This window comes from Notothenia rossii, assembly GCF_949606895.1.
Source record: "Notothenia rossii genome assembly, chromosome: 6".
Lineage (NCBI taxonomy): Eukaryota > Metazoa > Chordata > Actinopteri > Perciformes > Nototheniidae > Notothenia > Notothenia rossii.
In genome coordinates this window covers 58,374,855-58,391,636 of record NC_136909.1, presented here as the reverse complement: position 1 = coordinate 58,391,636, position 16,782 = coordinate 58,374,855, and the positions used below count along the sequence as shown (strand labels likewise).

The window sequence follows — 16,782 nt, the reverse complement described above, 5'->3', positions numbered from 1 at the left end:
ACTAAACCACTCCTCTCTCCTTATTGAAGAACTTGACATAGACAATCTCATTCTCAAGGTTCCCAGTATCAGTTGCCCCGTCAATCATCACACTGATATAGCCTGCATTCTTTAGGTCAGAAAGCAGTTGCTCCCTCTCCACATTGTAGATATCAATTGTGAATCTGAAGGTAAAAAAAGGGAATTTCATTAATAATGAAGGAATTGTAAAAAGTTAATTAAATAGTAAATTTGGAATGTATTAATGTATTTGTTATTCTCACCTTAAACATGCCTTGTCTGACAAGTAACTAGACCCTCCAGAAAAACGCGGGCAAAAATCCTTGATTATGCGGGCTAAAATCCTTGATTATGCGGGCTAAAATCCTTGATTATGCGATTAAACATGCTGGGTTTTTATGTGATTTTATGCGGTGAAATTGCGGGAAGTTGCAAAATATGCGAAAAGTTGCGAAAAATAATAGATTTTTTTTTTAATATTGGGCTGTCTTATTTATTCTCCCTCACACACAACCTGCCACTAACGTTAAACCCCATTCTTATTCAATTAAACACATTCAATTTTTATTTATTGTAAAAGCAATGGGGCTATTTTAATCACACTCTCTCTCACACACACACACACACAAACACGTACGCACGCACGCACACGCACACACACTTCTCCGCCTCATTCTGTTTTCCTTTACTCGTTCGTTATCTGACCAGCTTCAATCTTGTAGGCTACTCACTTTGTTTCTTGTAGCCCTCGAAAGGGTTTTGGAGGTTAATGCCTCGGTGAACGTGAGTTGTTTGGCTTTCTTGTCCGCAGCAGCAGAAAGCATTTTCAAATGTTTGAATGAATCAAAGTGGGTCGACACTGTCGATTTTCTCTAAGATGTATGCTCCAACACACAGTTGCACGGGGTGCAGAATAGTTTCCCCCCACTTTTGTGAAAGACATCGGGGTACTGCTTTGCCCGGTCTTTAGCAGAAATGATCGTCGTGTGAGTTCCACACGTTCACTCTACGGTGTTGTTTACCTTCTGTGATGCGCGAGCTGATGACGTCACGTCATCATCATCACTATTTCACGTCAAGACGAGTTAACTTTTTTTTCTCTCAACTTTGTGTGGAAAAATGCGGGGATTATGCAGACTTTTGATAAATATGCGGCCTTTTAAAAATCTGCGCCATTTTGCTGATTATGCGGTAAATTCTGCGATCACGTTTTTCAGGAGGGTCTAAGTAACAATTGGTCATGTTGGAGCCAGTCCTACTGTTGAGCTGCACCAGGTCCAGAAAGTCAGTAAATGGCTTTTCTTTCTTGACAACATAGTACGCTGTATGAAACATATTCTCCATTTTATCCTGGAAACCTGCATCTATTTCACCATTAACATGAATCCCAGCTATACAGCGGGTGTTTCGATTGCTGCCTTCTGCCTCCTCACACACACCTGGTGTGAGGTGCTTTTTTCATGCGGGTCAAACCCTGTGGAGCGTTCTGCTACCTGGCCCTTGAAGAGTGGGGAGTCCCTAAACAAGCAAAACAATCTGCTGCTTAAATGCATATGTAAATATCCACTATAACTAGCTAGGCCTACTATACATTTCTATAAAGCAATTGTTCATATTTGGTTTATTAAAATAATTATATTGTGGTCATTTTAAAAATAAAATAAAAAGGAGGGTGGCATTTCTGCTATGAGTATTATTATTTGTATAATGCGCTTTCTGCCTTCCTGTCATTATCAGGAGTTAGACATGTAATGGCTATAATATATTAGCCTCTAGACTTCCTTGTCCTAAACTGCTGGGATATTTCCCTATAGCGAATATAGCATAACATGTTCTACTCTTCACTTACTTGTCAGCATAGGTCGGCATTGATTTACAGAGCCGACAGAAGACCTTGTTTATATTGGCATCATATTCAAGCCAACTCCAATGATCAAGCCAGTGTGTCACTCTCCTTTAACTCCTCCGGTGACTTTCTTTTATTTAAGGACTGTTTTTTGCCCGGCGCTTGGCCGGTTACCGGTGGTTTTAAAAACATTTTGCCGAATGGTTAGGTGGCGCGAAAGTCTGAAGTGAGCGCGCTGCGTGAGCACGGGCCTACTCCCGCTGCACGCGAACCAGAGCCTTCTCGTGCTGCGCTCTACTCCATAACAAACAGTTGCAGAGTAGAGCGCGATGTTGTAGCGTTAATAAATGGAACATTCTAACAAAATTGCTTGTCAAAATACCAATACCACAGAACAATGTGAATGTATGTCTTACTGTTTTTAGTGGCCCGAGCGGGCAAGTGGAAAGTACGTTGTGCTGGCCCGGGGTGTCTAAATAGTGCCTCCAGGCCAGCGGGCCAATTATAATGTCGAGCCCTGTCAGGTGTGCTCTGACCCTGTTCTTTAGGGTTTGGTTGAACCATTCCATCCCCCCATTTGCTTGCGGGTGGTAGAAAGCTGTACGGATGTGTTTAATCCCCCTCTCTTCCACAAAGGTGGCGAACTCAGCTGAGACAAACTGTGCCGTTATCCGTAGTGATGGCGTTAGGACTGCCCCGCCGAGCAAACAGAGAGGAGAGGAAGTCTGTGACCACCCGAGCCGTTACGGACCCTGTGGCGACCACCTCTGGCCATTTCGAATGGAGGTCGTAGACCACCAGGAGGAAGCGTTGGTGGTGCGGGACGCCATGCAGCTCCCCACAGAGGTCCAGCTGCATGTGCTCCCAAGGCGCTCGCGGCCACTGCAAGGGCTGCAGGGGCGGTGGGGGTGGCGGGCCAGTTTTGCCACTGACCAGGCAGGCCGTGCACTCCTTCACCATTGTCTCTCTATCTCGATCTATGCCCGGCCACCACACCAAATCCCTGCAGCGCTGTTTCACCTTCACGATTACCAGGTGGCCTTCATGCGCCATAGCCCTGTGGGCCATCTAAGCTAATTTACAGATGGCCCTGAGCCCAATAAAGATTTCCCTGAAAAATGCGTGCGGACGAAATGCCACGAAGGGTTTGGGGGGCCTCCCCCTAGAACATTTAGATTTTTGCAGGTCTTAGATGCTGTCTGGTGCAGTCTCTAGACTGAATTATAAGATGAACCAGCAAAACATTATATTGTACAATTTCAATTTTATTCTTCATTTCACTTGTTTATTTGTTCTTGTTTGTGTTTGCTCGCTTGCATGCCCTGCATAGCTATAAGAAATACTTAAGTTGTTGGTCAAGACCGAAAAAAAAAGTTTTCTACTAAAAAAGTAGAAAACATTACATTCAGTTGTAACTGCCAAAACAAATATTATTTACACTATTATGGCCCCTGTTAAAAATGTTTGTAATGTTATCTACTGTGAGTTGGTCGAAGGAATGCCTCCTCATCCGGAAGCTGACCGAGCAGACCCGAGCAGCAGTCGAGAGGAGCCGAGCGCATCCGCGAAGCATACAAAATGGCGACGTCAGAGTTCCCGTTGGCCGGCAAATCTAAATCTCTTCGGTCACAATAATTTCCCTTTAGCACACTACCGCTTCAGTTGCGCCACTTATGTGACAGACAAGAAGAGTATGTGACAGACAAGAATAGTCAATTCTAATGTCTAACACTTAATGTGGAGAAAGAGATGTCCTGTATGGGTTGATTGTGCGTTGATCTGTTGGTAATGCCTCGGGGTTCCGGTGGGCATGTAAACAAATGCATAAAGCTGCGCTATACTTTGTGGCCTCACCCAGTTGCATAGCGATACTTATTGTTTTGGTGTCTTTTAATAAGCAGGTAGTCCTATCATTAGCTAGAACTAGCTAGATCTGATCAATATGGACATAAGAGTGAAGTCTAATCTGACGGGAGAGAGAGATCAGCTGCTGCTGACGAGTCGACACGCAGCACTGCATGATCACATGCAGCGGTGAGCGGACAAAACACACACTTCAGGTTAGAATATCACACGTAGCTATTTTAATGACCTCTCAAACTACCTAAACTAGTTATAGATATGTTTAGTTTTACTGTCGGGTCACTCATTACTGGATCCGCGAGCTGCTGGCATAATAGATTGCCCGATCGGGCAACCAGCAGGTGAGGCTTCATTGCCCGAGCTAAATACTAGATGACCCCGGCCCATCGGGCAGCCCTTAATGTCGAGCCCTGAGTACTGAGGAAGGAAGCGCAGGCCGTCATTCCCAGAAACGAAGAGATCTGAGCTGGACAGGACGGCTCAGGCATGCGCAGCACCGCCTGTACGTTGGAGGGCTGAGGCCTTCAGCGGTCAGGCGGAACCCCACAAACTCAATGGCTGGAACGGCGAAGGTGCAATTTTCCCCATTGAGTGTGAGGTTGTGACTGGCGAGGACGTCCAGCACCCTCGCCAGGCGTTCGTCATGAACGGCTGGTGTTGCACCATGAACCACTATGTCGTCCAGGACGATGACCACACCTGGGATGCCGGCGAAGATGGTGGTCATGATTTTTTGAAAACAGCTGGGGGCCGAGCTAAGGCCGAAGGGCATGCGAGTGTAGCGAAACACTCCGACCTGAGTCACGAGAGCTGTCAGGCTGCGGCTATCAGGGTGCAGCGGAACCTGCAGGTAGCCTTGGCGAAGGTCTAGTTTCGTGAACATGGAAGAGCCGTAGAATTGTGCGGCTAGCTCCTCCACTTTGGGCAGCGGATACCTGTCAGGTATCACGATGCACGGGCGCAGACCCCCTGACTTCTTCTTCACCACCACCAGGTTTGAAATCCACGGTGAAGCATCAATGAGTTCGATGATGCCCGCGTCCAAGAGTTTTTGCAGCTCGGCTGTGACGTCTTCGCGCAGGGCAAGAGGCAGGCGGCGTATGGGCTGAATCATGGGGTGTACCTCAGGCTTGATCGGGCTGGTGGTCAAAGGCGGTGAGGCAGCCCAAACCACAGACAAGATGGCTGCCCCAGAATTGTCCATAAGGGTGAAACCCAACTCACAAAACAAATCAAAACCCATGAGGTTGGCCCCCTGGTGAGACACTTGAAAGGTGAATGCGGGGAGAGCCTTAGTCCCGTAACGCACAGCAAAGGTGATTGTGCCCACCATTCCAATTTTAGAGTGTCCATACCCGTACAGATCCTCTGCGTCGGCGGTGAGTATTCGGAGCGGAAATAGAACGCCGGACCGTGGAAACATTCAGGAGCGACTTGGAGGCCCCCATATCCAGCAGCAGCACTTTAGTGGTCGGGAGATGGCGCCCACTGAGTGGATGGTCGTCGGTGCGTGCGGCCCAGACATACGTGGAGGTGGGCTGTCGGCTGCAGGAACAGAGCGACAGACCCGTGCAAAATGGTTCTGTCTGCCACAGCGTTGACAACTCTGTCCGTTTGGAGCTCGACTCTGGTGCGATGATGAGCCACAATTACCACAGGCCCGGCGTGCTGCAAAGTTCACATCAAAGTTGTCCTCAGGGAAAACCTCCCCGGGAGGCTCCATGGGTAGCGCCACCTTTTGAGTTAGTATAATGGGTCTGTGGGGAAAAGAACCAGAGGAGGGAGCTAGCTGGGAGGCTAAGGCTGCTGCTGACTCAAGCTGGAAAGCTATCTCCACTGCTATTGTTAAAGTGAACTTGTCTGTCATCTTTAGCAGCTTTTCTCTGAGCGTCGAGCTGTTAGTGTGCTCAGCCAGCTGATCCCGTATTAGTTCATCTTCCAGCACCCCGAATTTACAGAGGCTGGCTAGTCCCCTCAGATCAGCCACGTAATGGTGGACGGACACACCCGTCTGTTGCCGACGTTGCCGAAAAACAATTTGCCGGAGCATAACATTTTGTGGAGCAGCAAAGTGTCCAGTGAGCAGTGTAACACAGTCCGCATATTTCGGAGCGAGTCCGAGAGTCCGAAAAATCCGCTGTCCCTCGCTGCCCAGTGAGTGTATCAGCAGGGCTTTCTTCCTGTCGTCGTTAGCTTCAGCTAGCCCCGCGGCTACTATGAACGTTTCGAAGGACTCAAGCCAGCGAACCCACGGAATCGGCGGTTCGCCCGGCAGTGCGAGGAACGGGGAGAGAGGTGAGAGTAGAGAATCCATAATCCTCATCGCCAATGTTGTGTATATATAAGACTATGGACTACGACATTTTGGTTGACCGTGTATTGAACACGTTGTTGCACACGTTCCCATGACAACACAACAAAAAACCAACTGTATCCGGTTCACACATCCCCAAACTCCCGGTGCCATCTTAAAGGCACAGTCACACCTGATGTGACACATACATAACAGGTGGCAGCAGGGGTGGCAGCATATGCACCCCTCGCCCTCCATGATCAAGCGGCTTCTTCGATTTTGTTGTCAATGTTTTGACTGAACTTTGTTACTGTTCACATATAAGTAAACATTACGTTTGAATGATTTAGTGAGCTGGTGTTATTATTTTCAAACCGCATGTTGGCTATTTCAGCACTGTCTATAATAATAAGTAGGTGGACAGCACTGTCGCGCTGTCCACCTGCTTATTGATCCACTATCAGCGTCAGTGCACCCCGCTGCCAGATTGTGCCTGTGCTGTGTGTCATTCACTCTCAACATGGATACAAGTACAATAAGCATTCTTCAGGTGTAGGTAGATTTTCTATTCGGACATGATAGCCTATATGTTCGACTGGCAGTCCGATATTGTAAAAAACAAATAAAAACAATCTCAAAATAATCTTTTATTTGTATTCTCTAAATAATTTTCCGGGCCAAATATTATTGCTGGCGGGCCACCAATGGCCCGCAGGCCGCCGATTTCTTACCCATGATGTAGTGTGTCTGTAGCAGTGTCCAGTTACAGGACTTGGATTCCAGTCACAAATTTGATGATTCTTTAATAAAATGAAAAAAAACAAAAAACATTTGACTCAAAAACTCAATGTATAGGACTTGGACTCAAATCCAGTTTTAAGTGCAGAGACTTGTGACTTGCTGTTACTGATGAGATGTTGTAGCCAAGTTGTCAGACAATCATATACATCCACACACACAATGACCCCTTTTTTAACATACACAAAACATGTTGTAGAAATTACCTGTATTTGATATTTCAATGAATATTTGAGATAATTCAATAGAGGGGTACAGCATTGTGGAGTACAGACATTCGGAGCTTTAATCCAGTATGCAGATTCTCTACATTTTTCCTACACAGAATATGTTTTTCACCAACTGGCCTAAATATAGCACAGCCCACAGCTACCTTTTCTTTGGTGTTCAACAACTAAGTGGAGCAAATCAACTCCTAAGCAGTAGCAATACAACAGCAGAGCATCACAGGAAAGCACAGAAACACAGTCCACCCCTGGAAATGTTCCAGCCCCAGCATCAGAGAAGTCTTCACACTTTTACTCAGCTGCTGAATGAAAGTTTGGCCAAAAAGAACCAGCAATAAAATGAAGAAGGGAGCAGAACGAGAAATGAATGACAGCCATAATGACCTTTCATGTTCTGCCATGCCTTTTTAACAACTTTCTTTGGTTACTAGAGAAAGACAGGCGGCAAAGTTCTTCATTAATCTTTAATTTATGACATAATTGATGAAAAACTTTCTTGAGGCTGCTACAGGGGAAAAATGGGAGAAAACATCTCCCAAGTGCGGCTTGCGGACATCAATCCAGCCAGGGGGGTAAACACTCATCCAAATTCAACATAACTTCAAATGTATAATTAAAGGCTTATTTGGGAATATAGAATGGTGCGCATCTGTAGTGGGCTTTCCCACTTGCCCTTATTACCACGGGAGAACCGGGAAGAAACAGGGGAAACTACCTGATACAGTCTCCTCTCAACAGACCTACAGTGTAAAAATAAACCTGTTTTTAGTCAATTGTTCATATTTTTTTCTCCAAAAACACAAATACTCTTGTAAAGCATTTTTTGCTGAGGAAAAGTAATCTTATTTTAAGAATATATATCTTTGACTTAAAATATCTCATCTTATATTGAGCTAGATTTAACTAGTAGCAAGCTACAAGAATTATTTGCATAAATTCACGCCGGTGGAACAGGATAATTTGTTCTTCTTTTGAGAGTAAAACCACTTACACGACTTCTTAATTTAAGAAATTTGAAATTACACCTATGTTAAGGTTATTTTTGTTTATAATTGTAATTTGTTCATCTATTTGATTAATTGTCAATGAGAGCTACCTTTTCCCATTTCACATAATTACTATTAAGAGAACTGCGGTGTGGTCTACAAACAAAAACAATACATAAAACCTGCTGAACATAAACTGCTTGGCTACAGTGTCAACATGTGTCAAAACCAGTGTTGGGCAAGTTACTTTTAAAAAGTAACTAGTTATAGTTACTGCTGTCAAAAAAGTAACTAGTTACTTTATTAGTTACTCAATTATAAAAGTAAAAAGTTACTTTACTTTACTTTAAAAAAAAATTACAATAAAAATACAAGTTTTTGTGTTTTTCTGTGGCACAGTAAGAGAAAAGACAACTCCCCATCATTGTAGCAATTATCATTATGAAATGTAGTGGAACAATAAAACACAAAAGATATGTTTAGACATTGGTTGAGACGGTGGGGCGACTAGTTTTATAGCCCCAATGTACATTAGTTAGGTGCTTCAGGAGATTGGCATTGCTGTTATTGTTGATGTGGACAATGCTTTCTGTCCTGCACACAGTTTACATTTGACCGTAATATTTTTTGCGTCCTTTATCCCCACAAATTGAAAATAGTGGTTATATCTCCAAGTTGTAAATGCGCTGCTGCTCTCGCTGATACTTGCACCTGCCATTGTGTCTGTGTGTGCTGGTGTTGGGCGTTGCCGTGTATGTGTGTGTGTTAGCAAGTGTTTGTGTGTCTGTGTATTTTCCCCATAAGGCAAGACCCGCCCAACTCTTTCTCTGATTGGCTTACCCTGGAATGTTACCCTGCGTTAACCAATCGTCACTCCTCTCTGGTCACTTTCACTTTTCCATGGTACTGTGAGAGGACATCGCTGTATTCGTCTGTAAATTACATCCGCAGGGAGATTCGGTTCAGTTGGATTACATAATGTAATGCAGTAACGCACCCATTTAAATCACAGTAACTATAACGGCATTACTGAATGGGAATAGGTAACTAGTAACGTTATTAGTTACCGCAAAAGGTAGTTGCGTTACAGTAACGCGTTAGTCCCAACACTGGTCAAAACCCACATTTAAAAATCCATATGCAGACAGCAGATAGAGCAAGTAGTTTTCAGAAATAAGACGCTGAAATCTGAAAAACGCTTTACTCACTACACGCACATTCACTCCCTGTCAGTTGGGGTCTTCTACCTTACGAGGATAAGTGGACCAGTGCTGGTGCTGACTCTGGGTGTGAAGGGGGACTTACAGATGGGGGGACAGGGTGATTTACAGGGCAAGGTCAGATAGCAATTTACCGTACATCAGTGAGCCTTAAGTACAACCAACCCTCCACCACAACCAGCAACTCTGTCCTATCACTTGTATCACTTTTGTAGTGACTTATTCCCATCTATTTCTCAGGAACAGGGCAAAGTGAAGGGCTTGCTGACCTTGACAGCATTGCCTCCTGGGAGATCTACACATGAAGCAACTGGTGAGTGCTAAAAGGACCCTGACATGGTTCAAATGTGAACTCTCCTTTTATATTTGGTTCTATCTTCATTGAGAATCCCATTGCTTTTTCCATGTATCCCAATACCATAGATAATGGATGTCATAACAATATTGTATTAATTCCACAAGTACAATCATGAGATTATACTGCAAATATATGAAATAGAACAACCTGATCAACTATCTGAAGCTTTAGAAAAGGGGTCCTGACACTAAACAGAAAGTTTTACAATATATATTACAAACACATATTTCATTTGAGATAGTTCATGTATTATATAAGAAGAAGAAGAAGAATTGGAGGATGAAAGCTAGGAAAGCTACAGGCAGCTAGCAGTCCACACTGGTCCAATGGGGAGGCAAACCGGCAACCCATTATTTTCATACTGTAGACCAGTCCCTACAGAATGAGCCACTGGTGCCACCTTAAAGGTCCCCTATTATACTGTTTTTCATTGCTTTTATTATAGGTCTCAGATATATACAAAACATGTCTCTGAAGTGTTTGGCTCGAAACACCAAACAGATCATTGCAGCATCCCATCAACCCCTCTGTTTCAGCCCTGTTTCAAAAGTGCTGATTCTCTGTCTGTTACTTTCAATGAAAATATGGAGCTACCCCGCCATTTTATTTTCCTCGCATTAGCATTATTAGCTTTAGCCCAGCGCACAAACGCAGAGAGACTAACTTATGGCAACACAAAAGAAAACATGGGTGCGGTGGAGATGAGGTGGTGTCGGCGTTCTGGCGATGTACTCGGACGGCTTCAGTCGAAGCTGCTGGGAGTCCCCAACTCCGGGGACTTCCGGCCGGGGACTTCGGGTGGCAGTATATGCCGTGAAGTTGTTTGCGGCCTGCCAGTAAACCCAAAGCAGAAGAAGAAGAAGTGACGTCAGCGGCTTCATTTGACTAATCCTCCCTCAGGGACTTATTCCGGTGTGAATGCGATCTTCTCTTTAGTTCATCAGAACTAAAGAGTTCTGATGAACTAAGTACGGCAAAGTACTTGGTGTGAAAGCGCCTTATGGTGCTCCAGGAGGAGATTCAGGTGATAAGGGGGGGTTACCTTGGTTGGTTATTGGCTAATGGTTACACAAGCCAGAAAATCATAAAGTGTAGGGATGCTCTGATCGATCGGCCGCCGATCATTATCGGCCGATATTCACTCTTAATGGTTTGATCTGTGCTCTCGATAAAGGCCGATCAGGAGAGCCGATCAGATGACGCAAAATACATGAGACTTTTCTCTGTGCACGGCAAAAGAAGCTCACCAAAATGGCTTCACCGGTCTGGCAGTTTTTCAAGGTGTCCGAAAAAGACAATAAAATAGCTAGGCCTATATGCAACGTGTGTGAAGCAGAAAGAGAGAGATCAGGATCAGCTGCTGTTGACGGAGACACGCAGCTCTACCGGATCACAGCTCCGTCCGCTGTGACGGGCCGGTGAGCGGAGCAAAACACACACTTCAAGTTAGAACGCAATATAAAAATAAAAATGAGCCCCATTAACTGAGTTTTAAACATCAGCATATATTACCGGTCAGTCCGGTAATTACCGGCTAACGGAAACTCTGCTACACAATTCACAATACAACACTTTAAATGGAAGATCCCAATAGCCCCATAGATTTTCTTGTTTCAAAAAAGACTATCGCTTCATTATGAATCCAAAGTGTGGTGCCCACTACAATTATAAATATGAATATTCAAAGAGTATTCCATGGTGTTTTCTGATGGAGTAAAACTCATGTTTGTTGTCCACAGCTGAGGTTAAATTTACCGCAGTTATTTCTGCAGATTGATATTACTGCACATAGTCCCCCTGATCCTCCTTCGCAACGGTCCGCTCTCCCTAGCCGCTGATGGAGCTGTTAGCAAGAATCAACAACCTCTGGAATTTAAATATTAACGAATCGGAATCGAGTATTCAACGAAGTTGTGCCATAAAGAGAAATAGGACATGCCAAAGAACACCTAAAACCATCCAAATACCCTTAAAACTAAACAAATAACTGTTATTAAGAAATGGTCCTGAAATATATAGTTAAGAAAAGTCTTAACAGGTTGGACATAATAAACACAACACTAGGGAAATTATTGCCATCATTTAAATGCATTTCAGAGTAAAGTGAACTTTTAGAGAAGTCCCCAGGCAGTTAGTGTTGTCAAACGTTGACATATTTGCTCAAAAATTGCTTTAAAGACAGACACAGATTTCTAAGATGACAATTACACTTCATGCATTATTTGCATTTGGGTGGGCTATATGCATGGAATGTATTCTACATGTTTGCTTACATTAAGAGCAAACCCTTACAGTACACCACTGGTCTTGATATGCATGTGATTTCTGTGTTTTTATGTCTGCTCCTCCTATGTGACGATGAAGAGGATCTTACCCTAAGAGCAGCAATTTATGGTCTGTTGCTCGACATCCACATTGATAAAACAGACTGGAAAAGTGCGCTGCAGCTTCTGGACCAAGCCATTAGAGACATGCCACGCACCAAACACAGGCTGTGAGTGAAACAAAGAGGGGGGAGCAGCTATGAGAGGGGCTGGGGAGACTGATTGACAGAATGAAATCTAACTGTCCTCTGTGTTTTCCCAGACTTCTTCTGAAACACAGAATACTGATTAAAGCGCGACTAGGGGAAAGCGTGCTGATTGACATGCAGAAGATACAAGATGAAGGAGAGCAGTGCTGTTCACACATGTGGCACCAGGTTGCGCTGTGTGCTGACGACACCACCCAACAGCTCACCTGCTATCAAACATCCATCACCTCTTTGACGGTAATACATCTGTTCTGCAGCATTTTTACATTATTACCCAGACCTCATATATCAGCAGATTCATTCATTATTCAAATGCAGTACAGATATAATACAGAATGAAAAAGATTTAAAGAATTTACTCAATGACTGATAGTTGTAGAGAATGACCATCAGAGGGCAGAGAAAAAGTGAAGTTTGAGGGCTTTTTTAAATGAGTGAGTGTTAAAAATATATTTATAAGTTAGAATAAATGTATTTATATACAGGACTGTCTCAGAAAATTAGAATATTGTGATAAAGTTCTTTATTTTCTGTAATGCAATTAAAAAAACAAAAATGTCATACATTCTGGATTCATTACAAATCAACTGAAATATTGCAAGCCTTTTATTATTTTAATATTGCTGATTATGGCATACAGCTTAAGAAAACTCAAAAATCCTATCTCAAAAAATTAGAATAGTTCCTCAGACCAAGTAAAAAAAAAAGATTTATAACAGCAAAACACAATCAAACATTTGAAAATGTCCATTAATGCACTCAGTACTTGGTTGGGAATCCTTTTGCACGGATTACTGCATCAATGCAGCGTGGCATGGAGGCAATCAGCCTGTGGCATTGCTGAGGTGTTATGGATGCCCAGGATGCTTCAATAGCGGCCTTTAGCTCATTAGCATTGTTGGGTCTGGTGTCTTTCAGCTTCTTCTTCACAATACCCCACATATTCTCTATGGGGTTCAGGTCAGGGGAATTTGCAGGCCAATCGAGGACAGTAATGCCATGGTCAGTACACCAGTTACTGGTGGTTTTGGCACTGTGGGCAGGTGCCAGATCATGCTGGAAAATGAATTCCTCATCTCCATAGAGCTTTTCAGCAGACGGAAGCATGTAGTGCTCTAAAATCTCTTGGTACACAGCTGCATTTACTCTGGGCTTGATGAAACACAGTGGACCAACACCAGCAGCTGACATGGCTCCCCAAACCATCGCTGACTGTGGGAACTTCACACTGGATTTCAAGCAACTTGGACTTTACTCCTCTCCAGCCTTTCTCCAGACTCTGGCGCCTTGACTTCCAAATGAAATACAAAACTTGCTTTCGTCTGAAAAGAGGACTTTGGACCACTGTGCAACTGTCCAGTGCTTCTTTTCCTTAGCCCAAGTCAGACGCCTCTTCCGTTGTCTTGAGTTCAGAAGTGGCTTGACCATGGGAATACGGCTATTGTAGCCCATTTCCCGGACACGTCTGTGAACAGTGACTTTTGATACCTGGACTCCAGCTTCAGTCCACTGTCTTTGAAGCTCCCCCAAATTCTGGAAGCGACTCTTCTTCACAATGCTGTTAAGGCTGCGGTCATCTCTCTTGGTTGTGCAGCGTTTCCTGCCACATTTCCCCCTTCCAACAGACTTTTTGTGGATGTGCTTTGAAACTGCACTCTGTGAACAGCTTGCTCTTTGAGAAATTTCTTTTTGTGTCTTACCCTCCTGATGGAGGGTGTCAATGACGGTCCTCTGGACAGCAGTCAGATCAGCAGTCTTCCCCATACTTGTGATTTAGTTTACTGAACCAAGCTGAGTGTTTTTCAAGGCTCAGGAAACCCTTGCAGGTGTTTCGAGTTAATTAGACGATTCAAGTGATTCGTTGAACACCCTACTAGTATACTTTTTCATGATATTCTAATATTTAGAGATAGGATATTTGAGTTTTCTTAAGCTGTATGCCATAATCAGCAATATTAAAATAATAAAAGGCTTGCAATATTTCAGTTGATTTGTAATGAATCCAGAATGTATGACATTTTTGTTTTTTTAATTGCATTACAGAAAATAAAGAACTTTATCACAATATTCTAATTTTCTGAGACAGTCCTGTAAACATAAGAAGTTAGAATAAAAAAGTCTTTTAAAATACAAATATGTATTTAAACTTAAGAAGTGTAGTTCCTTAAAATCAATCTTCTATTTATTGTCTATGAAGCAAAAAGTAATACTTGATATCATAAACTTTTGATTACTTTTTAAATGTATAGCTTTGAGAGAGAGTGGCTTATTTTGATACATACTGATAACACTTTTGCAGGCCAAGGAAAGGACATTGGTATCATCAATTTGGTGGTGTTCCCTTTTATTGTTGCAAAGGTGTTTCATTCTACAGTTGATGTCTTATAAACACTTGGTGTTAGAGGCATACAGTGAGATTACAATGTATAAAAAGAGCTTAGCTTAAGGAGTGCAGCTATTGTAAAATTCTCAACATGAAGTCAAAATGTAAGTTCCTGTGTCGTCCATTGGCAGAGACACTATTTCTATCAAAAGCTCTAGCACCATCATGAGGAGCCATTGTGTTATTGCAACATTGTTTTTAAGTGTGCATTGCAACAGCAGGAAATACAGTAGTAGATCCTCTGAATATTCATTTGGTTTAAGATGAAATTAGTATGTGATACCATCCAAAGTCACTCAAATTCAAGCTCCAGGCTACATTAAGGACTATTTCCTGTTGACAATCATGAAAGATGTTTTAAATTGACATCTGTGTTTGTGGACAGAGTGCAGAGACTCAGTGGCAGAAGGCCAACCTTCTGCTGGAGTTTGGAGAGTGGCTGTACTGTCACAACTTCCCCAAAGCTGACACCCATCACCAGGTTCAGTGGGCCATAGACCTCCTTCTACAGGCAGAAGGAGCAGGTACAACTCATTGACTCATCTTGTTCATTGGAGCTTGACACTACTTATATATTTAGTCGATTACGCTACTGTGTATTCTAAAATCTAAAGGATAATTAAAAGGGATGGTTAAGATTATTTGAAGTGTGATTTGTATGCTTATGCATAGTAAGTGTTTTACCTACAGTAGATAATGGTCGGCACACCCACATTTTGGAAAAGACAGGAGTATAAGTGGGGAAAACTTTCATTATGAAATATTGTAACCACATCAAAAGCAATATCAGTTCCCAAAGACATTGATGCTGTGATGAGCGCAGAGTTTCAAGACCAGAACTACAAATCTTCTGCACTTCCTCTTTGTCTTATAATTAGGGGTGCACCGAATGGGAAATTCTTGGCCGAAACCGATACCGAAAATAGGAAACGGTTGGCCGAAAACCGAATGCCAAATGATTAATAGAAATATATATATAATGTATACATTTTTTACCAATGTTGTTCAGCTGCCTGATTATGGAAAAATAAATGATTATGGCAAAACTTAACTTAAATAATAATCACTATTATGGGTCCATAAAACATTTATTCAGCACTTTTGAATGCATACAGTACATTCATTCCAAGTCAAGTGCATTTTCTTTTCTCTGTAGGATAACTACAACAAAGTGCATTCAGAACAAAGCCAAGGTGCTTTAAAACTACATAAACATCTAGGCCAGTAGGCCTAAAACAAAATAGTGTAAATAAAGACTGTAACACCCAGGCCTTCAACAACAACAAATGCACCTATAAGTGCATGCATACAAATGTGCAAACTGGATAAATCCACATGAATGTAACTATTTACAAATGAAATTACAATTGAATTTCAAGAATCTGTAAATAAGGCTGTCTGTCCTCATAAGCAAAGTAGTAAACATTGTATAAAGATACATAAAGTGAAAACTGGATACAAAATCCACAATCAATTACAAATTAAATTACAATTTCAAGAATCTGCAAATAAGGTGGTCTGTCCTCATGAGCAATGTGTATCATTTAGATACCGAAAGTACAATATATTGAACACTGCTGCTGTCATTTCCCCCTAATGATAACCTGAGATGATGAATTATAACTCACAATGAAAATTGTTTAGGAAAGTGGGTATAGAGTAGACATGTAGAACTAGATAAGCTTATGATAAGCCAGCCTTGTCTACTTATTAAGGAAAAGTGGGAGGTTCTTTTTAATGAACATTAGCTTCTCTGCTTTATCAGCCATAAGTCTGTTCCTCTTCTCATCAAGCACATGAGAGGCAGCGCTGAACAGTCTCTCGCTGTCAGTGCTTGTGATTTGATCTTAATCCGCATATTTGTCCGGGTGTTTTGATTTCAAGTGGTGGAGTAATCCCGAAGTGGTGAAAGTCTTTGCAGTTACACCCCCTCGAGAAATGTCAGCTGAACACGTTTTACAAATCGCAATCCGCGCCTATTTCTCTGATATTTTTAAATATCTCCAAGCGGCAGAAATGTTGGCTGTGAGCCAGCCGCGAGCATGGTCGCGCGCCGTGCTTGTCGCCGCGTTTTGATTACGTCATCACAACAACACGTTAGCTTACCAACATAACCCTGTTCTCTGACATTCGGTGATATTTTTTCGGTGCTAGGCCAAAAGCGAAAGGGCCTTTTTAACCATTTTCGGACGATAATTTTCGGCGGCCGAATATTCGGTGCATCCCTACTTACAATATGTTTACATTACATGTAATCACTGCTATTTGTGTTGGA

General features: G+C 42.7%; 1 protein-coding gene across 11 annotated transcripts in view; it reads left to right on the top strand.

Moving 5' to 3' along the window:
• Positions 1–16,782, top strand: part of cfap46 (cilia and flagella associated protein 46) — a 150,784-nt gene that overhangs the window by 48,638 nt on the left and 85,364 nt on the right. For 10 of the 11 annotated variants that reach the window (XR_013809895.1, XR_013809896.1, XM_079690984.1 and 7 more), the window contains 4 exons: positions 9,474–9,546; positions 11,956–12,085; positions 12,178–12,361; positions 14,893–15,031. Coding sequence is in view for 9 of the 11 variants with exons in the window: in XM_079690984.1 (XP_079547110.1) it covers positions 9,474–9,546; positions 11,956–12,085; positions 12,178–12,361; positions 14,893–15,031 (526 nt within the window). In the remaining 2 variants the exon portion in view is untranslated. The remainder of the gene's footprint in view (positions 1–9,473; positions 9,547–11,955; positions 12,086–12,177; positions 12,362–14,892; positions 15,032–16,782) is intronic. The other variant, XM_079690982.1, reaches the window with a different exon arrangement.